At 34.7% G+C, this 23,142-nt stretch overlaps 2 protein-coding genes across 3 annotated transcripts; one reads left to right on the top strand and one right to left on the bottom strand.

Annotated features, from left to right (window-relative positions):
* The first annotated feature begins 328 nt into the window (after positions 1-328).
* LOC131846458 (mitochondrial pyruvate carrier 2-like) lies at positions 329-10,819 on the top strand. Of its 2 annotated transcripts, none has more exons than XM_059195771.1 (3): positions 329-591; positions 670-710; positions 10,414-10,819. In XM_059195771.1, the coding sequence occupies exons 1-3, from the start codon at positions 507-509 to the stop codon at positions 10,636-10,638; spliced, it is 351 nt and encodes a 116-aa protein (XP_059051754.1). In that variant the 5' UTR covers positions 329-506; the 3' UTR covers positions 10,639-10,819. The 2 variants fall into 2 exon arrangements, with proteins under 2 accessions (XP_059051754.1, XP_059051753.1); XM_059195770.1 differs by lacking the exon at positions 10,414-10,819 and adding an exon at positions 3,444-3,710.
* Positions 10,820-14,155: 3,336 nt separating this feature from the next.
* On the bottom strand, positions 14,156-22,693 carry LOC131846422 (septin-interacting protein 1). The gene is made up of 12 exons (XM_059195707.1): positions 22,528-22,693; positions 21,488-21,631; positions 20,969-21,174; positions 20,384-20,503; positions 19,762-19,931; positions 18,732-18,915; positions 17,505-17,708; positions 17,163-17,380; positions 16,301-16,507; positions 15,773-15,987; positions 14,844-15,007; positions 14,156-14,569 (listed from the first exon to the last, which is right to left on the bottom strand). The coding sequence occupies exons 1-12, from the start codon at positions 22,631-22,633 to the stop codon at positions 14,171-14,173; spliced, it is 2,337 nt and encodes a 778-aa protein (XP_059051690.1). The 5' UTR covers positions 22,634-22,693; the 3' UTR covers positions 14,156-14,170.
* Positions 22,694-23,142: the final 449 nt, after the last annotated feature.

The raw sequence follows: 23,142 nt of genomic DNA, 5'->3' as shown, positions 1-23,142 counted from the left end.
CTGCATTCCGAATGAGTGGTAGAATCAAAATATGACTATTCAAAAGTGCTTGTAATGAGTTTATTTGAATAAAGATTATTTCTATTTCTATTTCTATTTCTATTGTAATATCTCATTCATTTATTTAAAAATGTTTAAATCAAATAATGCATTGAAATATTTAAATTTAGGAATATTTATTCATTCGTCAAAGTAGAGGCAGGGCTATATATTCACGATGGTCACACTGTAAATCAGAATGTCAAATTTTGTGTCATGTATGACAGAATATGACAGTATGACTGTATTTATTTTTGTGTCATTCATTCATTCTCATTGGTAGAATTAATTTAATCTAATTTTTTATAGTTAGTTTGAGAACTTTGATAATTTCATTTACATAAAATAAGTATTCAATATATCACAGGGTCTCGCATTGTAGTCTCAAATTCTTTGCTATAATTTTAGTACTTCCCTATAAGTAAGTGCCTAAATTGCAAAAATAATATTTAATTAAAAACAGAAAAATGTCTAGAGTTTACAAGGGAATTATAACAGTTGCAGACAAATTTGTACCTTCAAAATTACGTCCATTATGGGAACACGATGCTGGTATGTACCTATTAACATATGTAGACTTATTAAATTCTTTAACTATTAGAATCATTATTAAAATCTATCATTTTATAGGTCCAAAAACAGTGTTCTTCTGGGCTCCTGCGTTCAAATGGGTAAGTAATGCGGATATTATTCAAGGTTATACTATTTTTGCGCTGGGACCTTGGGCAAGGGCAATTATAAATAATATATAATATATTAATTAATTATATACACTATTAACTGTCATTCATTCACATTTAAATTTTACTAGTGTATTTACATTATTAAATATTTGTTCAGTTGGTAGACATTCTAATAAATAACACTAAATATAAATATTGCATATTATTATAAATATAGCAATATGTAAACATGGTTAATCAAAAGTATCCATTATAGAATAAATAGGACATTTATCGATTTTTAAACTGTAGTCATGTTTCATTAGAAAAAACCAAAGGCTGTTACATTACTGATATCTAAAGAGTTTCAATAATTAATATTACAATAGGTACTATATCATATTTTGAGAAGTAACTATTTTCGTTATAAATTTTTATAATTTAATACCAAAAGTGTTATAATAAACTAATATGAGGAAACAGCTGAAATATCTGTTAATATATCAATAAAAAATAGGCAATGTTACATGTTAATATTATTTATAATATTAACATGTAACATTGCCTATTTTTATATTCTTAATTATTATATTCTTAATTTTTTAATTATAAAAACATCAAACCGATTTCTATACCAAATATTTTTATTGAAATATAAGAAAATAAAATGATTTTTTTATTTCTATTCTGTATATGTCAGACCTCCAATTCAGTTTTTTTTAAGTATAATTTAATTAAGTACTTATTAAAACTTATTTTTTTATAACAATAATGTATTTAATTAATGTGTTTTCTAGAATACTTAAATCTAACATATTTATGTGTGTTAAAATGACCCTGAAGTGGTGTTCTCTATAATAAACATCAAATTATGTATATTCTTTATCTGTATGTATGTAGGTTTATTAGACTCATAAAATACATCTCCACTGAACATTCTCAAATTAGTTGCACTCAAAAGAAACATGTGCCAAGAATTTTGTCACCTACTCTTTATGAGAACAGAATAGAATTGCATTTGCATACTTAGGCAAAAAGCCTATTAAGCTAAGAAACTTATATAGTCTATTAAATGTTTTTCCATACTATTTATTCTACATCTAAGAAAATGTATGAAACTATTATAAACAGTAGAAAAAAATATGCAAAAATGGAAAACTTTTACATTTATCCAACCAAGTAAGTTTTCCAGAACAAGTAGTTATTGTAGTAATAAAATTCTTTAAACCACAAGACAGAGAAACAATTTTTTTTTGTGTGTTCGAAAATACTACACAAATTATAAATGCTTGATAGTAGTGGTTTTGTAAATAATTTTCTATGATGCTGTTTCTAGATCTCTTTGAAACACAGGTTTTAAACTTATGTATATGGTGAATTCAATGACCACCAGAGTGATACCATATAAATATTTTGTGCCAATTTTTATCCAGATTGAGAGTATTTTCAGCAAAACTTTATAATTAAATGTGAATAATTCTCTTAATAATACATTTTCGTACTAGTAAAAACGCATGGAAAAATCAAATTTAGCATTTTTATACTTATAGCATAAATAAACTACTTTATGTGTGATGTTTTCTGGTTGCTTTAGACTCATCATTCCACATCGCTTGGGACAGTAAACATATAATAGCAACATTTATGCTTTCATAAAGCTTAGACATAACCTGAGATATATTTAGCATACAAATGTGTTGTTCATGAGAGTATGTGTTCATAAATACTTATTTAACAATAATTAAAATACTGTAATTAACTAGCTTTGATACTTATTATTGTGTTCAGTTATGTTTTATAATCAGTGATCGAGTAGGTAGAGCTATTTTATTTATCCATATTATTCTATCATATGGCAAGATGGATGGATTGTGTGAAAGATGATATGAATAAAAGAAGAGTATGTTTGGATATGACGACTGATAGAGATCAGTGGAAGAGAATGACATACTGCGCCGACCCCAAATAATGGGATGAAGGTAAGGCAATGATGATTCTATCATATGGCAAATATGAGATATTCCCCGAATCCCAGGATTTGTTTTTTAAGTAGAAAAATAATAAAATGCTATTTATGCCTTAGGGAGATTACTTCCTAAGGCGTAAATAGCTTTTTATTATTTTTACAGAGAGAGAAAACATATATTTCCTATAAGTATAAGGACAGTTTAAAGGATAATGCAATAAATAGATAGAAACTTAATTCCTGAAACCACATAAATATAACATCAATGTTTGAGGTCAATGAATCTAAATAGCTCTACCTACCCCGATCAGTGGTTACAATGGACATAAAAGGATATTACAATATTTATATATATGTAAATGTTCATAATATACCTCTTAAGGACATAAACACTACAAGGAAAATAGTTTACAAAAATTTAATTATTGTATTGTTGTTAGCATTAATATTTTCATTTAATTCATCTTTTTTTTTTTAGATTTTATATTGATGATGTAATACTTTCCTTAAAAACGTTGGTTTAAAATCAACCTATTAATAATAATAATAATAATAATTAAATATAATTGTTAATCCGATGTTAGTTGTATGTTATATGTACATATATGTATGTTGTATGTTATACGTAGGCGAGGCGAAATGTTTTAAGGTTGATTAACAACCATGAGGCCTGCTTTAGATGTATTTGCCCAATAACCCTTAGTATAGTCTACAGTTACGCTACGCTAATGTTAGAACAGCAAATCGATGTGATATTCTATTTCCAACACTTTCAGGGTTTGGTGATAGCTGGGTTAGGTGACGTGTTACGACCTGTCGAGACCCTATCTGTACCCCAATCCGCGTCCCTTGCAGCCACTGGGATCGTCTGGTCTAGATACTCCCTCGTTATCATCCCCAAAAACTACAGTTTATTTGCGGTTAATGTATTTGTCGCCATTATAAACACATATCAGTTAGGTCGGGCGGTAAAGTACCAACAAGAGAAAGGAAAAAATTGAAAGAAATACGGGTATTTTATGGTTGTGGTGAGCGTTCAATAAAGTAATTAAGTAAATAAAGTAATTCACACGCTTAAACATTAGCTTCATTGACTAAGCTTTTAAAAAATCTAATTTGGTAAAGCATTACAAATCGTATTTCCAATTTTTTAAATATGATACTCAATTATTAAGCGTGCGATATACCACCTTATTCATAAAAACTGTAATCTTAAATTCTTTCAACGTCGAAGCTTAGAAATTTACTACCAAGATCAAATGACCGAGTGAGATCAAATCTAGCTCTAAAATCCTTTTGGATTTCCTCAATTTTAGATGCAAATATACCTAGCGAAAAACTGTAAACATATCATTACGACATCGACAGTTGACAGTGCCTCTGACTATTCGATCTGTGATAACAGTCGTGGAGATAAATTATATTATTATTCCGAAATCTTCCACAAACCTATTGCAGCCTTTTATCTCTTTCTTTCAAATTAGTAAAATAGTTTGAAAGAAAAGAACAAAACAATTCTATAGCTGAAAGAGCTTCATGATATATTTGTAGTTTTTATGAATAAGAAGTCTTTATTGGACCGTATAGATGTATTTAGTACAATTTTGTTGAATATTAATTAAGCGAACAAATCATATACAATTGAATATTTATTTTAGATAAATATATATTTATTAAAAGGAATACAATATCGAATAGTAGCATATAAATAATTGACTGTTATATGTAATATATATAGTAGTATATTACTTGCAACTTGATGTTAACAAAATTTATATATTCTAATATAAACTGTTGATAATAAATTCGAACTTGAAATGGTGCATGTTGTATAAATTCATGATCACCACTCTGATTTGAGTATTTTTGGATTGTTCCCATAAATGCAGTGTATTTTGTAAGAACGATATATTAAAATTTCTTAAGGATCGCCAACACTCACGTTTAACCGCCAACACGCATGTTTCACCTGACATATTTTTCCTTCACATGTTTGACAATTATTAATTAAAATAAAAAAAAAATATGTATATATTGTAAGCATCTTTATATAGTAGACGGTAGAGGGAAAATATAAATACAAAAAACTTGAAGTCCATAAGCGGCTAAAATGTCCTACATGAATGAATGATTCTGAATTCATTTGCGTATAAAATGAAGTCGCTTCCGCTGTCTTTTCATTACGATCTTTAAACTACGTAACGGATTTTAATGCAATTTTTAGCAATAGATAGAATCTTTAAGTTCACTTCGTCCGTGCGAAACCGGGACGGGTTTTTTTTAACGGATGATAATTGAATGGTGCACCCGCCTGCGCTAACGGTTTACGCTGGCGGGGCACCAGTGGGGGATGATAATATGAGCATGAGGTCAGGTCAGTTAGCCCATCGTAACAAATTCACCAGGAATTTATCACGATGGTTTCCAGGGGGAACCACGTGGAGGTCAACCTGACGTAGTACATTGTTAGTAATGGGGTCATCAGTCCACATTACTAACAATCCCCTTCCCCCTTAACCGGGACGGGTAGCTAGTATAATATAACTTCATCTATTTTCGTAAATCTTGTAACTCGATAAGCTAACTCAACCGACGCGTGTGCAGTCTGTTTTAGAGATTCTTGTTATCAATTTTTTTGTCAAAATATAAATAGCGATAAAAGTCCCCTCATGCAAATACGAACAGCTGCATTTAAATATGTCACAGTGGTTTAAAGTCGAACCGTTATATCATGTGATGACTATATTGTTAACAATTCGATAAAATGATCTAGAAAATTCTATGGCGATTATATAATCCCTCCCTAGAACCTTCTAGTATTGCAAGGCATGAGTAGTGTCTACATCATGAGGCCACATGATGACGTGATAGCCGTGCTGTTGTTTGTGTATCGGCGATGGTTACCACTTACCATCAGACGAACGGTCACCTTTTTGCCATTCCAATTACATATAATCAAACACAAAAAATATAGTTTAAGAATGACAAGACCTTTTTGGCTTAATTTTAATAGAATAGTTCATTATTAGTATTATTATAAAAGACAATATTAGAGAAAACAAATGACAATTATTTCAAAGGTATTCTGTCACGTTTTTTAAATTTTATTCCAAAGTCTTGATGATCTTTAAATTGATGAAAGACTTCAATTAAATTAAAGACTGAAAATATAATTAAAGTAACATGAGGTAATCCCTACAAATAAAGTATATATAAAGTAATATAGGAAGGCCGACCAATCCGGGGCATTCGCGGGTGTTCCTATATTGGTGGCTTTGTAGGGATTCTCACAAGCGTCATTATCATACATATGTACTAATACTAGCTGACCACGCAAACGTTGTTTTGCCATTTAAATCAAAATCGCTTTTAAAAATAGAGGTTGTTAATAGAAGAGTGAAAATTTTGGTGTTGATGTGTTTTTAATGACACATTATAAAAAATTAGAAATAAAAATTGTGTTCAAAATAAAAAAAAATGTTAAGGAACCCTTATCACTTCGGGGTATGAAAAATAGATAGTAATCGATTCTCAGACCTACTGATAAAATATCATAAAAATCGTAATTTCATAAAAGTCAAGCCGTTTCGGAGGAGTCTGGTAGCTAACATTGCGACACGAGAATTTTATATATAAGATAGTATAGCACTAAATGACGACGATATCAGAGTGGTAATAAATGAGTTTGTCAAGGATTACACCATGACTTACATTAGTAATGTAATTAAGATAATTCGGTGCTCTAAAATTACATCTCTTGCAAGTTATATACGTTTTACATTTGTGAATTGTGATAGTTAAAATACGTAAAAGTTATAATATTACCGACGATTATCTTTTATATTTATGTTTTTGTATATATCAAAGTGTAACAACTAAGGCTGGTAATATACAGTCATTAATCAGAGTGTATTGGCACGTTACATTCAACAAACCTGATAAGGTTGCCTGAATGCAATATTGACGGTAATTGTATTTTACGCACGCTTTTGTATGTATATAATATCAAAGTGTAACAACTAAGGCCGATAATATACAGTTGTTAATTGGAGTCTATTTGAACGTTAGTTGTATTCTGGCAACCTTGTGACTTTGTGACTTGTGACTTTATATTACCAGCCTAACAATACGATATTCTTTGAAAATAATAAGCCTGAAGAATATCGTATTTTAAGAGCCATTACTTGACATATTCCATTAACGTTATTAATATGACATTTATCGAAATAACAGGAGGCAAAGATTATTTAGAATAAAATAAACATTTTATTTATTATTGTTGTCTGTTTGATATGGTACTTATTTCGATAAAAGACGTGCCAAGTGTTTATAAAAATACCGAGTATAAAAAAAACAGGTCTAGATGCATAAGTAAATTCACAGCATTCCGTGTAGGTATATAATACCATGTTGTATATTTATTGAAGTGACTCCATACAAAAATAAGAGTTTTTTTTCAAAATACTACAAGTAACTAAGTAACACAAGTAAACAAGTAACTAAGTAACATAGTCTGAATATCAGAACTCATTCGCTTTATAAGACAATAAGAGTGTTACGATTAATCATAATATTAATGGTAAATTATTGCAAAGTCAAAGAAAGGTGAACTACATTCTGTCAAACTTTCAAAAAATGATTTCTTTTAACATAATTAGGGGTAAATTATACACACTGGTCATCCTCACCCACCTTGGGGGTCAAGGTTTAAGCCCCACAGAGAACTTCCTTGCCCCGTTATTAACTCCGGGGCCAAAAACCTCGGGCAAGCTATTTGGGAATAGTCCCAAGTCCAAGAAACGTGAATTGTCATTATCATTGTGGACATAATGTGTCATACTCTTAAAAAAGTATATTTTTTGTTCGAGTCACTTCAATTTTAAATTAGCGATGTATTACTATTGGTTAATACCACTTGTCTATGTCACTATCATTAAATGATTTTACTTATCTCTGTGACATAAATTATACACTGGTTTTATAATATTTGAATTCCATATAATTGTGATATAGATTAAAAATTTTAGTATCTAAAATCTCTCTAAAGGGTATATTACAGTATCATACTTATTTAATCAATATATTGGGTGATTTTCTTACTCTTCTGACAAAAATTAGGGCATCTATTATTGATCTAGAAGGTTATTATTATATTGTTATTACAATCAATATTAAGCCGAATTCTCTGAAAATTCAATACTAATGGCCACGTACTTACGTACTACGCCAGTTTCAGAAAGTATGCGTCGAGCGTGCGTCCCACGTGACAGCACTGCAATAGTCTATGGTCGATCACTTTTTGTTTCCACTATCTAATTATATGATAGTGTAATATGCCCCTAATATAGAGGAAAATGCACTACATACGTACAAGACATCGTACCTAACGTACACAAATGTGACATTAAACCATTGTTTTGTAAGAATATTAATTATTTATTTTTGTGAAACTTTTACTTGTGAAATATATATTTGTTATTGTATCATCATGTCTTATTTGTTCCACATTACTCATAATAAACTTCTTGATTTAATTAATAAATGAGTATAACAATAAAATACATTTATTCAGCATTACATCAGTATCAGTAGGGTTTCCAATAATTTTTTTGTATTATATTTATCTTCATCCAAGTTAAAACATACTGGTAACGCTGAATGTGGCTCCTAGTCGGCATACATATTGTAATTTATCACTAAATTCATTCAGTTACGTTCATAATGTTATTGTCTCGGTTATGGGGAATTTGTGTGGTGGAAACCCATCAGTGAACGTTTATATTAATTGTAATTTGTTTGTTTGGTCGTCTTCTATATCACAAGAAATATCCATGACAGTTTATCGTGGAAGTTTATTTAATAGCATGTCTATTCACAATCGCTTCAATAAATTCGCTTACCTGGGGTTAATTATGTGAAGTAATTGTTAGTAATTCGTATCTGTTACAATTAAATCTACAGATTTGAGTATTTAATCAAATATTATTATATAATTAATAACAAATGAAATCTACGGACCATTTCATAGTTGCAATTCCGAACCGTACAACCTGGTAACTGTAACTGTCAAATGGTTAATATAAAATCGCAAACCTGTTGATTTTACTGTCACAATTGAGAATTGTTAACAAATAGACTACATATTCGTAATAACGCAGCTATTGTATACTTACGGTAAAACCGTACAATACAATGCAGTGAGACTACAAAATATAATAGGTACTAGAGTAAACAATATGGTAAGAAATCGAGAGCCTGCAGTAGTTTTTTTTAATTGATGATAATGGAATGGTGCACCCAGCTGCGCTAACGGTATTCGCTGGCGGGGCACCAGTGGAAGAGTATAAGATGAGCATCAAGTCAAATCAGTAAACCCATCGTGGCAAATTCACCAGAAATTTATCACGATGGTTACCAGAAACCGTGCGCAGGTCAACCTGACATGGTCCATTGCTAGTAATGGGTTCATAAGTTCACATTGCAAATAATTTACTTCCACCTTGTCGGTAGTAGGTTCGTCACCGGGACGTTGGAGTCAAATACTTTGCCAATTTGCAATCCCTCTGGAATAAAAAAGGTAAAAATTAATATATAACTATGTTAATATACTGTACTGTTTAAAGACAAAAAAGCGCAACATAGAGAACATATATCCTAGAGTTGTCTTGCACTCCAATATTCTGCTTACGAAGTATAGGCATGTTCTTCTAGTTTAATTGTGTGATAAAATTTTTGCAGTTCCCTGTAATTAGACTAAGTCGTTAGAAATGGCAAGTGGAATTTGCACGATGCATGACTGTGCCGGGAGCGTCACAGTATAATAAGTTTATGTAATTAAAATTAAACTATTATAGTTATTGGTATAGCATGAGCTTGCCTGCATGTAATGAATACAGGGTTTTGTGGAAATCACTGCAATCGCAGACAAAAACCGTGGTCCATGGGTTGAACTAAGCAGCTTGATCATTACCAACATTTCGTCATATTTTTCATCGAGGTCCTTTCCAGAATACGTAAGAACCATCTAGAATATGTCAGAATATAAGAATAGTCTTATGTATATCCATGTGAGAGGAAGAACTAGAAATAAATCTTATTTCTCTATACCACTGTAGTAAATATAGGCTAGTAGGTTATTACTACCAGAGTACTTCGAATAATCTGAGTAGTGTTACATTTAATCATATTGCATTAGTCTCTGGTTTATTTATGAGTATATCTGTTTCTGTTGACCGATTTTTGGTACTAAAAAATGTTCGTATATACCAAAATATTAGATATAATGGGTAATGGAAGATCTCCGAATCATCGATCATCCGAAGAATGTCTCCGATTACCTATTATATGTAGACAATAGTATATAGTCAAAATGGTAGTATTGTCAACTGCAACCTTTTTCATTTATTACCTTATGACCAGATTCCAAATTTCTAGACTCTACTTAATTTGAGTAGATAGCCTATTAGATGTAGCAGTCGTCAGTAGGATACAATAAACTGAAAACCAATGGAGTTATGAGACTATTATCCCAAGAAGTAATGTGTAAAAATTAAAAAATAAATTATTAAAATCACACACGGTCACACGATCAATTTAATATGATAAGTTAAGATTTATTGTCGGAATTCCACTTTCGTTTCTTGATCAAAGTTGTTCAATTTCATAGGCACTAGTCCTTGGATTTTATCTTGACATACCCTTTACTAATTTATAAAAAATATTAAACTAAATATTGGCTATTTACAGGGTCTAGTCTTGGTGTCTCTAGATGAATACCGTCGGCCGTTAGAGACCGTATCTCCCACGCAATCTGCAACACTCGCCGCAACTGGCCTCATCTGGACTCGCTATTGTCTCGTTATCAAACCTATCAACTATGCGTTGTCACTCTGCAACTTCTCATTGGGCTTGGCTAATGGAGTACAATGCTTCAGAGCCGTTAATTTTCAAAGGAAATTAAAAGCAACGTAAAGGTTCCATTAAGTCTTGATTATGTAACACAGTTGCTAACAGATGTGCCTTGAAACAGATTAAAGTATAATTTTTGAGATTATAGAATGAAAAAAACTTTTATAGCCATACAAAAGCAACTGTAACATACAGGTATGTTAGAATTAACTGCATAATTATAAAATATAATAGACATAGGCGATAACAAAGAGGTTATGTACCCAGTATGTTAATAATCTAACTTTCAATTAATAGTGTCAGTCGTTCAGTCAATCATGGAACACAATATATGAAGAGTCAGTTGTGAATAAATCTAAAATAGCTTTTTTTTATACTATGTAAGTGGCAAACAAGCATATAACCCATATAAAAACGGTTACCGTGGCCCATGGACACCTGATATACCAGGGGTGTTACGTGCGCGTTTTCGACCCTTAACGAACCTTAATATACCCTTCCTGTAAACCCCAGGCTGTAGTCTCTTGAAGTAAGCTGCGAGTTCAAAACAGTTATATTCAATCTGTTTCAAACCAGAATTGTTAGCAACTATATTATATAATCAAAACTAATAATACTCCATGAGATGGCACAGAGATTGTCACAATGTTCTTTGAAATATTAATTTCGTATTACATTTAATGTAATAGCGAAAAGGCAATATTGTAGCCATCTTAGATCAACACACCGTGCCATATGCTTTACAACGCCACTACGTCTAAGTCTTCACATAATAGCCCAGTCTATGGACTATCTAATTAACGAAATACATCGAAGTTTTTCTAAGCTACTATAACTTAAGTTACCATACTGATTTTATGGATGGGAATTTGAAACTAATAAATGGAACAGCTTCATAACACAACTTGTGTCACGAAGTTGTTCCATTTATCTAACTAGATGCTTATTTGCCATATTAGCTATATATAAAAATACATATTTTATTAGATACCGTAAAAAAAAACTATTTACAGTCAAAAATTAAAAGCTTATTTACATAAAAAGTATGAAATAAAATACGCCTAATGTTTACACCTATTTCTTGTAAAATACTCTATTTACGTTTATAGTGCAAAAAAATCGCCAAAGAATTCATCCAAAGATCAATAATATTTTTAAAAAATCTGATATTATTTCAAAAAACAAATCCTATTATTGACATTGGGATAATCTTAGAACCATTTCGATTAATATTAATTATGAAAATGCCCTTACTTAACAATAATAGTGTAGAGGTACTAATACTATAAAAAGTGCCTAGGAATGTATATTAGCTCCGGAATCAATATAATAACAAGTAGTCGTAGAAGTAGAGACTCTAAGAGTTTTAAAAAACATGCCATTTTATGATTGGTGCACCCGCGTGTTAACTAATGATAAGAAAACTATGAGAGTTTTAAAAAACATGCAATTTTTATTAATGATGCACTCACCTGCTAACGGTATACGCTGGCGAGGCTTTTATGTAATAAGACCTTGCAGTTTGCTTGCAAGCTTGCAAGGGGAATATACTATAGGAGTTAAACTACAGAATATGGAAAACTACTTAGATCTCTGAAATGACAACTAAGGTCTTCGCGCGTTACATCATGTATACAGGTGATTAGCTGTTCCCGCGACTTCGTCCCCGTGAAATTTTATTTTATTTTTCTAACATAAAAGTAGCCTAAGTTAATCCCTATTACATCAGCTACCTGCCAAAAAAAGTCACATCAAAATCGGTCCAGCCATTTCAGAGTTTAGACGGAACAAACAGACAAAATTTCTAAAAAATGTTATTTTACTGTATGTACTGTATTTCTATTTATATGCATGTAGTAAAAAACAGTTATTTCAATATTACAAACAGACACTCCAATTTTATTTATATGTATGGATACGTTTTGCATTTCGTTTCATCATTCCAGTTATATAAAAAAAGCATTAGGTATAGGACGCCTGTGATCGAATTTAATAATTATATATGAACATTTCGTAAGTACCTATCTACTTTATAATATCTAGACTTACTTTACTTAGCTTTTGAATGCATGCTACTTACTTTAATTTTTATATTGTTTCATAGAAAATTTAGTATTTATACAACTACTAATACTTTCAGTAGTTTCGAAATAATATTACATATCGCACGTGATCATGAAAATACTTAAAATTTTAGGAAAATGGACTTAAAAGACAAAAGCTTAGAGTCCATTTTCTGTGCACGAAAATGTTTTAAATCACAAAATATTGTAAATTATTATAACATTTAGTGTAAAACTCTGTAGTTTTATATTGCCTGAGAAACTTGCCATTATGTAATTATTGCCTACCAAATATTTCCCTATGCTATACTTCTATCTTTATACTCTTTCTTATTTGTAAGCTTATTAAGATATTATTACACTATCTAGCATATAGAATTACATTTTATTAATTGTTCGTGATAATGCTATAGAAACTAACTTTTATGAAGACTATATTGCCATGTCTCTACAGGGTAGGCAGAGAGTGTAATACGCAATTCTATATTATGATAGTGTAACTATTGTTTTACAATTTACTAATATATTTTTTTTATGTAGTTAATAGCGTGGCACTTGTAAGCAGTAGGTAGTGCATGTTTTTATTGTAGTTTGCACGCTTTCTTTGTTATATTATTAATAAATATTTCGAACTGAATTTGACTTTTTTAATTCCGCCATGAGGCACCCAACTTCAGGGGATTGTGGGACGCTGCAATAAAGACGACTAAACAACACCTTATGACTTGAGACTCTTTAGTAACATTTTTTCTATTTACAATAACTTGTTTTTATGAGAATAAAATATTACTTAAACTTTTGGCGATTACCACACCTAGATGGCGATTGTACGGTGATTACTTACGTAAACTTCACGACTGTTATCGTAGACGGAGTAGTCAGGGACATTGTCATACTTATGTGGTGACTGCAACACTTGACATGGACAAATTTTCTGAGTATATTTAAATCCAACGTAGCAGTGGGTGAACCTACTGCCGTCTCTTGGATCTCCAGCACCAGAAATATACGTATATATACGTAAAAGCGTCAAATATCTATTGAACCTATTTTATCTATTGAACCATTTTGTCCTTTTCGTTATTCATATGAAAGACAGTGACATAATACTCAAATTTTAATATATTTATAGATTATGCTTGTCATTTAATGAGGCTATCAACAACTAGGCAACTATAAGCACTATATAGTAATACATTAAAGGTCTCTGTGAACTAGCTGTTTAGCATACCGTTTAACTTCCGATGGTCGCGGGTTCGATTCCTCGCATGGTGTAAACATTCTATATTTATGAGTATGATTGTTTGTACCGATTTTTTTCTGTTTCTGTATTTACACAAAAAAATTATCTAAGTATTTATATCAATGGGCTTGTACCCATCACACAAGCTCTGTTTACCTAACGACTAGATGGGGCTGTGTATATGTCCAGAGTTATTATACATAATGTAAAATAACTGATGAATCAGTGGGGAGAAGTCTCTAAATACAGATAAAAGAAAATAATAATACCTGATTTATACTTATTTTATTCAATCTTCAACCATCTTCAATAACTTATCCATACTAATAGGACTGAATGTCCGTCCGTTATCATCGGAGAACATAATTACATTCCTTATAACATAGCACTGCATATCGCCTATCTTATATAACGGGCGTCCTTCCCTCGTCTTGCCGGCTATAGGCACAAAAGTAATGCCTTTCTCAATACATCTAGATTCTAGAAGCTCAGAGAAACTCTTCTGTTGGTTAGACGACGCTAAAACTTCAGATATTCTAGAAGTTTCCTTGGTGTCTGATAATGAGAAGCGCGGCGGTGGCGGAGGCTCTATGGTGTCAATGTCCGTGCTTCGGTTCAGCATATCTAGGGCTTTCCTGAAAGCGTCGCGGACTACCGGTTCTTTCAGCACTTCTTCAGGAAACATTTTCTGTAAGCAATCACGTAACAGAATGTTCGTAATTAAGAATAAGGATTGATTGTAAAAGGGTAAAAATTTTAGGTTAAATCTATTTTTTAATGACAAATCATAGAAAGTATGAAAATATTCTGTTGTCTATAAAATTAAAAAAAAATTGGTATTAGCAAATACGTTGAAATACGTGACTGGTTGGTGTTCAGACACGCAGCCAGTGCGGCCAGCCAGCGAGCCAACAGTACAGTACAGTACAGTACAGACGCTAACTATAACAGCGCGGACTGACCTTGAAGTCTGTGTAGGAGGTGAGCACGGTGGCGTGTGGTGGGTTGGTGTTCAGCCAGGCGGCCAGTGCGGCCAGCCAGCGAGGCAACAACGCGCGGCTGGCCAGCGCCGCCACAGTAGGAGCCCCCAGCAACTCCAACCATTCCAAGCACCATAACCACGCAGCTATTCATATAAATAGACCGATAGATAACAAATTTTATTCGATTCTTAGTACACACAAATAGGCTTACTTACAAATAGTATAAGTAAGCCGATATGTGTGTGTTGATTAAATATAAATAAAGAAAACCCCTTTTCAACCCTTTACGAGTTGTAAGGGAGAAGAAAAAATCGACATTTTTAAAGCTAAAAGCTTGTAACTTATTATTAGGCTGTGATATAAATAAAGAAAAAAATTCTCCTTTTCAACCCCTTACAACCCGTGAGGGGTTGAAAGGGGAAATGAAAGGTTATATGGAAGTATTGTCATTTTTAAAGCAGGAAGCATGAAACTTATTTTGTGGCTGTTGATTTAATATAAATAAAGGGTTATATAGGGTTGAAAGGGGAGATGAAAGGTTGTATGAAAGTATCGTCATTTTTAGAGCTTGAAATTTATTTTTTAGCCGGCTGTAATTGAATTTGTACAAATATGGGAAACGTTTATGGGGATAAAATAATAAAAGGGGTTGAAATATTGCGTCATTTTTGAAATAAGAACTTTATTCTTTGATTATTTTGGGTTAGATTATTAAATATTTTTTATTTATTTTGTCAAGGTCACTATTCCACGCGAACGAAGTCGCGGACGCAGCTATTCGCAAATAAAGCGGTGTGCTAAACCGCTAGACCAGCGAGGCCGCCAAAGGCCTCCGGCTCGGGGACTAGGCGGTGTGAGAGCGAGGGCAGCAGTGGATTCAACTAGGTGTAAAGAATGCGTGTACTGACTGTTCTGTCGTCCGACGAGGTCCAGCGGCGCGTGCAGCAGGCAGTGCTCGAGCTTGGGCACCACGTGCTGGTGCAGCATGGCCGACAGCGCGGGGCCCCACGCGCGCCGCCACGCCGCCAGCAGACCGCGGGCCGAGCCGTCCGCGGGGTGCCAGCCGCCCAGCGCCGCCGCCAGCCGCGCGCGGATCTCGGGGTACACGCCGCGCGCCAGCGCACTCCCTGCGGCCACACGCGCACGTCAGCGCACACACACACACACACACACACACACACCACGCCGCCACCGCGGGCCGAGCCGTCCGCGGGGTGCCAGCCGCCCAGCGCCGCCGCCAGCCGCGCGCGGATCTCGGGGTACACGCCGCGCGCCAGCGCACTCCCTGCGGCCACACGCGCACGTCAGCGCACACACACACACACACACACACACACACACACCACGCCGCCAGCCCGCGGGCCGAGCCGTTCGCGGGGTGCCAGCCGCCCAGCGCACTCCCTGCGGCCACACGCGCACGTCAGCGCACACACTACTCACCGGCGAGGTCGTGCCAGGGCAGCACCCAGTGGTGCAGCGGCTGCGTGTCGCCGGTGGGGTCCCAGGCGCGCACGGCGGCCAGCAGCGGCGGCACCACGCAGCGCGCCGCCCAGCCGGCCGCCAGCCAGCGCGGGTTGGCGCCGCTCGCCGCCCACCGCTCCAGCGCGGCCACCAGCGGCGCCGGCACGCGCGGGTTCCACGACCTACCACCCAACACCGAGAAGCATTTACGCGTACGCTCTTTCATGCGCGAATTGGCTTCTACGCAAAAGAGAGTGTGAGTCAGACAATATCTGCCTTTACATGTGCGCTCGTTCGCGCACTAATCGACTTTCGCGTAGGAATGAGTGCGAATGTAACGAGACAATAGCTGTTCACGCACTATTATATTCTACGTAGAAAAGAGTGTGAATGTAAACAGACAGTAGCTGCCTTTACGCATACGCTCTTTCACGCGCAAATCGGCTTTCACGCAGAAAAGAATGTGAATACAAAGTTAGACAGGCAATAACTGCGTTTACACATACGCTTTTTCAGGCTAGAATCGACTTTCACACAGAAAAGAGTGTCTATGTAAAGTCAGACAATAATCGCCTTTACATATACGCTCTTTCAAACGCGTATGAAATCAGATGAAAATTAATGCTGATCTAAAATATATATGTGGCTAGTTTTTAGGTATTTAATTTTATATAATTTTGCAGTATTGCTTTCAGGATTCCTTATTTTGTCCTCAAGAAGTAGAAAGGCAAGCAGCCTTTCTACTAATCTCTTAATTAATGAATATAATATTCAGTAACAGATTAAAGTAATATAGATATATACTAATATAAATATAAATAAATAAATATAACTCACTCAACAGCTGTCGAGAGATGCGTCAAGTAATGTTGACACAACAAACTGTTGTATGCCTCTTCTGTAAGTATTTCTTTCCATTTCAGGAATGTGGGGATCGGTTCCTCTGGGGACTGTAATGGGTCCCATGTCGCTAACAGGGCACTGAGTAGTGGACTCACTATATTGCCTCCTATAGTTCCAAGGCCAAACACCTCATATTCCGTAGGGTAGGACTCCTAAAATTGTAAAATTAGTTGTTCATACATAACACAATAAAATAGTTATTAATTGATGTAATGGCTGAACTCATTATGTCTGTATCATATAATAAAAACCATATATAAAGAACCATAGTTGTACCTTCAAATCAGCCAAAACTTCATACGCTTTCTCTAATGACACCTCCGGGCTGTTTAGCTCTTCAACCTTCTGCAATATAGCCTGAACCTTGTCTATGACCAGATCGTGATCCTTTAATTTAATATTACACTCATCTAAATCTCGTTCTAATACAACTATTTCATCTTCAGCTGATTGGAGTTCCCTAGCGTTTTGAATGATATCCTGAAAAATATAAGATTTCATTTAAACATTTTCAATGTAAGGGATTGTCATTAATCACGTGATTTTTTTAGCATTTTTATCATTTAGCTATTAGTAATATATTACAGTGCTAGCGGTTCAGTATATCCTTTCTGACTCGTGGCGCGGCTCGTGCTCGAAGCGCGGCGCGGCGGCCCAAGAAAAGGGTATACAATAATAACAAATACCTGCTCGCAGCACTCGAGCATGAGCTCGAGGTTGCGCGCGAGGAGCGGCGCGGCGACGCGGCGCGGCTCGTGCTCGTAGCGCGCGCGGCTATGTAGAAATATATCAATGGTTGGCAAAAAGCATTCAGAACTATCACTGTTACAACTCGATTCGCGCGAGGACCAATTGAATTGTATCGAACAGTCGGCGGCCCAAGAAAAGGGTAGAATAACAACAAAAGCATATAGAGATTGCGCGCGATAGGGCGCAAAATAGTATCCTTGCAACGCGGCGCGGCTATGTGCCAATAAATTACGCGGCGGCCCCAAGAAAAACAAAATTTACCTGCTCGCAGCACTCGAGACCATGCGCGCGAGGAGGCGGCGTTGCCGGCGCGGCTCGTGCTCGTAGCGCGGCGCGGCGGCCCAAGTAAACTACCGATGATGTAACAAATACATCTCGAGCACTCGAGCATGACCTCGATAGTGCGCGCGAGGAGCGGCGCGGCGAATACTCGAACGGCGCGGCGCGGCTCGTGGGTAGAAAAAGCGGCGCGGCGAGAAAAGGTATATAATAATGTGCTCGCAGCATATACCGTATGCGCGCGAGGAGCGGCGCATGAGCTGGAGGGCGCGGCGCGGCTCGTGCTCGTAGCGCGGCGCGGCGGCCCAAGAAAAGGGTATACAATAATAACAAATACCTGCTCGCAGCACTCGAGCATGAGCTCGAGGTTGCGCGCGAGGAGCGGCGCGGCGAAGTTGCGGCAGGCGCGGCGCGGCTCGTGCTCGTAGCGCGGCGCGGCGGCCCAAGAAAAGGGTATACAATAATAACAAATACCTGCTCGCAGCACTCGAGCATGAGCTCGAGGTTGCGCGCGAGGAGCGGCGCGGCGAAGTTGCGGCAGGCGCGGCGCGGCTCGTGCTCGTAGCGCGGCGCGGCGGCCCGCAGCGCGTGGTAGCCGCTCAGCACGCGCTTCTCTTTGCCGGTCATGTCGATCACGGGCACGCGCGACAACTCGCTACTGCACCCACCGAGTAATACTCTTTCTCAATACACATACTCGTCAACCATAATAATAATTACAGGACAATTTGCACAGCGCCATCTAGACCCGAGTCAAGCTAGCTAAACTTGTGTTATGGGTAATAGATAACTGATACATTCGCATCAGTTTTTTTTTTTCGTAAATAGATACATATATAGAAAACGCCCAGGCCGACACAAACAATCATACTTATGAATACAAATTATTTCCACCGAGGCCGTTAAATGTAGACGTAAACGGGCTAACTTTGACCTGTAAAGTGCCTAACCAAACCTAATATATTATCTAAGTATTAACTACGATACTTAACTAACTTATTACTAGCTTACGATATTTATAGTACTAACTACGATACTTGTACTAATTACGATTATTATCCGTAAAAAAGTTCAAACTCGACATTTGACACAAAAAGTAACATAGATACAGGGTGCTATGTAACTGATACACTTAAAGGAGGTAAGACTGCAGGTATAGTTTGCTAGTTACATCATATTTTAGTCGTAAAGAGCATATAATTTCACCGGTTTTCGATATATAAATCAACTCGTAAAATACGGGTGCATGCAGTCACATTCCTTAACCGCACTATTTGCTATTTTATTTTCGTAAAACAGCTGAAAATATGGTAAGTATTTGTTTTGTTAGATTTAACTATTTTAAAATCTGCGCTGATTTAAAATAGTTAATTCTAACAAAACAACCGACTACCGCCGTGAGGCGGTCAGATCGAAATTTGATTATAAAATTAAAAAAAATGCGGTGTGTGTTCTATTTGTTCAAAATTAAAATTAATTTCCACTTATATTCAAACCTAAATACCTTGTGATAGTATGCATTGTAGGTTTACCCTCTTGTATGACGTCAGCGGCATCTCTGTAGAAATATCGGCCCTTGTGCGACTTCTTCCAGTTGTATGATTTCTCTGTTGTACCCTTTTCTTGTTCTTCTTTCTCTTTCAGACGACGCTCTTCCTCCTTTTTGGCCTTTTGCTATTAAACAAAATAACATTCAAAATTATTTTTACAAAAAGAATAATCTTATGGTATTTTGTTATAAACTATCAGAATATAAATTATATATAAATTATAAACTAACAGAGCTTGCGACTTCATACTATTTAACTTTTTTATTTTTTAACCAAATACAAAACTAAGTACAGCTTACCGGCAATACGTTAATCAAAACTGAACCGAAATTAGTCAAGCCGTTTCGCATATCTATTTGGGAACGTTAGATAAAGGACTGGACTAAGAAAATCAGTGATTTCAGTGCTTTAAATTATATTATTTATGGAATCGGAGTTCAGAAATTGGCCCCTAAAGTCTTTTATATATTTTAATTTAACCTTAATTAATAATTTAATAATGGTTTAAAAATTATTACATTACATATTGGATAAATGTAATATAGGATAAATAGACTATATTTTTTCACAACTTACCGCAGCCTTCTCAGGGCCATAGGCACCTATGGCTCCTCGTCCTTTCCTCACAGTAGCTTCAACAGGAGCTGATATACCCTGCAGATCTTTACCCAAACCTTTTCCAGGTTGATAACCCATCTATAAACAAATGAAAGGATATATTATATATGAATCTACCTCTGAATGGAATGTAATATTTCCTGTTGAAAAGAAACCCAGTAAGTTTTTGGCCAATTGTTCTCTGTTAAACAAACATGAATAGATTTAACTGTTTTAAAGTTAAGTTTAAATAGTTTAGTAGAAACAAAGTATTTTAATGTTATAAATTTTCTATGATTATACAATACACAGGTTGTCATAATTTTCGAAACCTAAGCCCAGTTTTGAAATCCTAATGGTGCTCTTAAAAATTAAAGTCATATCTAAATAAAATAATATCACATGGAAGTTGGCCTTCAGCCCCTCAGTCCTTCCCTGGGTTCAGAATGCTATCTGCACCTGCCCACATATTTGTCTGGTCAAACTGTAAAGGCCAGCTACATACAAAAGCATAATTAATTCGAAAAATAAAAACAGTATGATATGTTATAATAAAATATGTACCTGTAAAAGCAACTTGGCTCCAATACCCTTGGTATGCTTTTCCCAGGTGCCTACATTGCCACCGAGATTTGGAGGGCGCATGCCCTGCCCTTGTCGCCTGATACCAGCGGTGTCGCTCTCATCTGGCATAGCTACTCCATCTTCTTCATCTGAACTGTCTGGAGCAAATTTGGGACGAGATGTGGATGCTTCTGATGATTGCAATTCTGCAGAATAAATACAAGAATTGATAGTTATAAATCACATCCTCAGTGATCAAGCGGTTTAGCATGCTGCTTAGACAAGGCTCACATTATTAGGTTCAGTTTGGACAAACTGTTCCTGTTTAATCATTGCTAAGCAAATGCAAACCCTATTGAGACTCCAGTTCAAACAATTTTATGTGTGAATATTTGAACAATATTTATGAATCAAGTTTATTGGAAGCCATAGACTTATAGACATGTCTTTGGTAATTACACTGTACGGAATCACATTTCTTTGCAGTTTGATTTTAAGGAAAAGAAAATAAAAAGTAACCTTTCTTCTCCTCTTTCTTCTTGCCCGCTTGCTGCACACCACCAGCGACAAATCCAATAGGTGCTGAGAAATCTTTTGGTTTTCTGACCCTTTGTCTGATATTGTCTTCATTATCATCCTCATCACTATCTTTGGCCCAAACACCTGATTCAAGTTTATGAAACAAATTGAGTAATTAACCTAATGAATTACATATATTTTTGCATGTATGTCTTTTAATTTGCAATATAATATAGAAATATAAACCAAACAATTCTGTACATAATCAAATCCTCAAATATTTATTTTGCTGAAAGCATTTTGTTACTGCATTAATGCTTTTTTTATTCATGTGATAAATCAAAAATAAACTTGTAAAGTTAAAATTAAACATTCAGGACTTATTTACTAATGGAATATTTCCAATTGGCTTTTATTGATTTTGCATTTCAGACAAAATTTATATTAGTATTAAATTGAATAAATAAAATGAATAATTTATTTCCACAATAAGCCACATTATTAGATCAACAAACATATAAATACAATGGATTAGCATAGATTTAAAAAAATAGTCACATGTTATATAAATTTATATAAAATACATTATTGCAACTTGATACAAAGTAAATTTAGAAATAGAAATAATTGTTATTTAAATAAATTTAATATAAATATTTTGTAATAAATATTTTTCTCATTCTACCACTAATCCAGAAAATAACATAATTTAATAAAAGAAGAATAAGCAAGAAACTTACAGTGTTACAGTAGCTCTTTTAAACAAATATTATCTCACTTTAGAATATTAAGATTATTTGTGAATACAAACTAAACAACAGCATCAATTCAAAAAAGAAAAACTTTAAATAAATATTTACTGGAGTAACAAAATATATCAATCATAGTTATCAGAGACAACCAGTAGCTATAAATATAAGTGTGATAGAAACTGGACCGTTCAAATCAAACAACATTTAAACAATTTTAACACTATATGGATACATCCATATAATGATAAAAACCATATTATTAACAAGCATTAAGTCTATATAACATACCATATATTTGTTGTTCCTTTTTGGCTCTACGACCTCTGCCAGGATTGAATTCATTGTCCAAGTCATAATCAGTGATTTCAAACCGGATTACCTCATCATCTGACATTGTTTCAATATACAATTATTATACATTTATTGCTGCCTAAAATAGATATATATTAATAAAATAAATATATATTAATCTCTGAATAAATGCAATATCAAATGATTAGCAGTGCTTTTCTAAGAAATTAGAAATAATCTCTATTTAAATAAACTTAAATACTACAGACATCATATATCATGCGACACCTGTTATGCCACTTGTGCATTGCTCTTCCAGAAGATTTGAGATATCATGCCTTTTTGCCTGTAATTTCAGACACTGAATTGATTGAATTAATTAATCATTCCAAGGATAGAAACACAAATAGCAGGGCCACATTTCGTATGTGGCACTGCTATTTGTGTTTCTATCCTTGGAATGATGCCGGTTGTTCTAAGTGGCAATAGTAGGTTTCATCCTTCTTTTATAAAAGAACCGCATTCAAACATTGGTATAATAATAAGTTGTTGTGACGATGATGAGGATTCAATGAACCACAAACAAATATGCAAACCAAAATTCCGAAAAAC

Source organism: Achroia grisella, unplaced genomic scaffold, assembly GCF_030625045.1.
Source record: "Achroia grisella isolate CSIRO2021 unplaced genomic scaffold, CSIRO_AGI_Agris_v1 utg511, whole genome shotgun sequence".
Classification (NCBI taxonomy): domain Eukaryota; kingdom Metazoa; phylum Arthropoda; class Insecta; order Lepidoptera; family Pyralidae; genus Achroia; species Achroia grisella.
The sequence above is the reverse complement of the archived record's forward strand: the minus strand, read 5'-3'. Positions and strand labels throughout refer to the sequence as shown.

Excerpts from the sequence above, each read along its gene's own strand:
- LOC131846458 (XM_059195771.1), top strand. The coding sequence starts at position 507 with ATGTCTAGAGTTTACAAGGGAATTATAACAGTTGCAGACAAATTTGTA. Across the intron at positions 592-669 it reads ATTATGGGAACACGATGCTG|GTCCAAAAACAGTGTTCTTC; the intron begins GTATGTACCTAT and ends ATCATTTTATAG. Across the intron at positions 711-10,413 it reads GGGCTCCTGCGTTCAAATGG|GGTCTAGTCTTGGTGTCTCT; the intron begins GTAAGTAATGCG and ends GGCTATTTACAG.
- LOC131846422 (XM_059195707.1), bottom strand. The coding sequence starts at position 22,633 with ATGTCAGATGATGAGGTAATCCGGTTTGAAATCACTGATTATGACTTG. Across the intron at positions 19,932-20,383 it reads ATGGCCCTGAGAAGGCTGCG|CAAAAGGCCAAAAAGGAGGA; the intron begins GTAAGTTGTGAA and ends TTTGTTTAATAG. Across the intron at positions 14,570-14,843 it reads CCTCCTACACAGACTTCAAG|AAAATGTTTCCTGAAGAAGT; the intron begins GTCAGTCCGCGC and ends GATTGCTTACAG.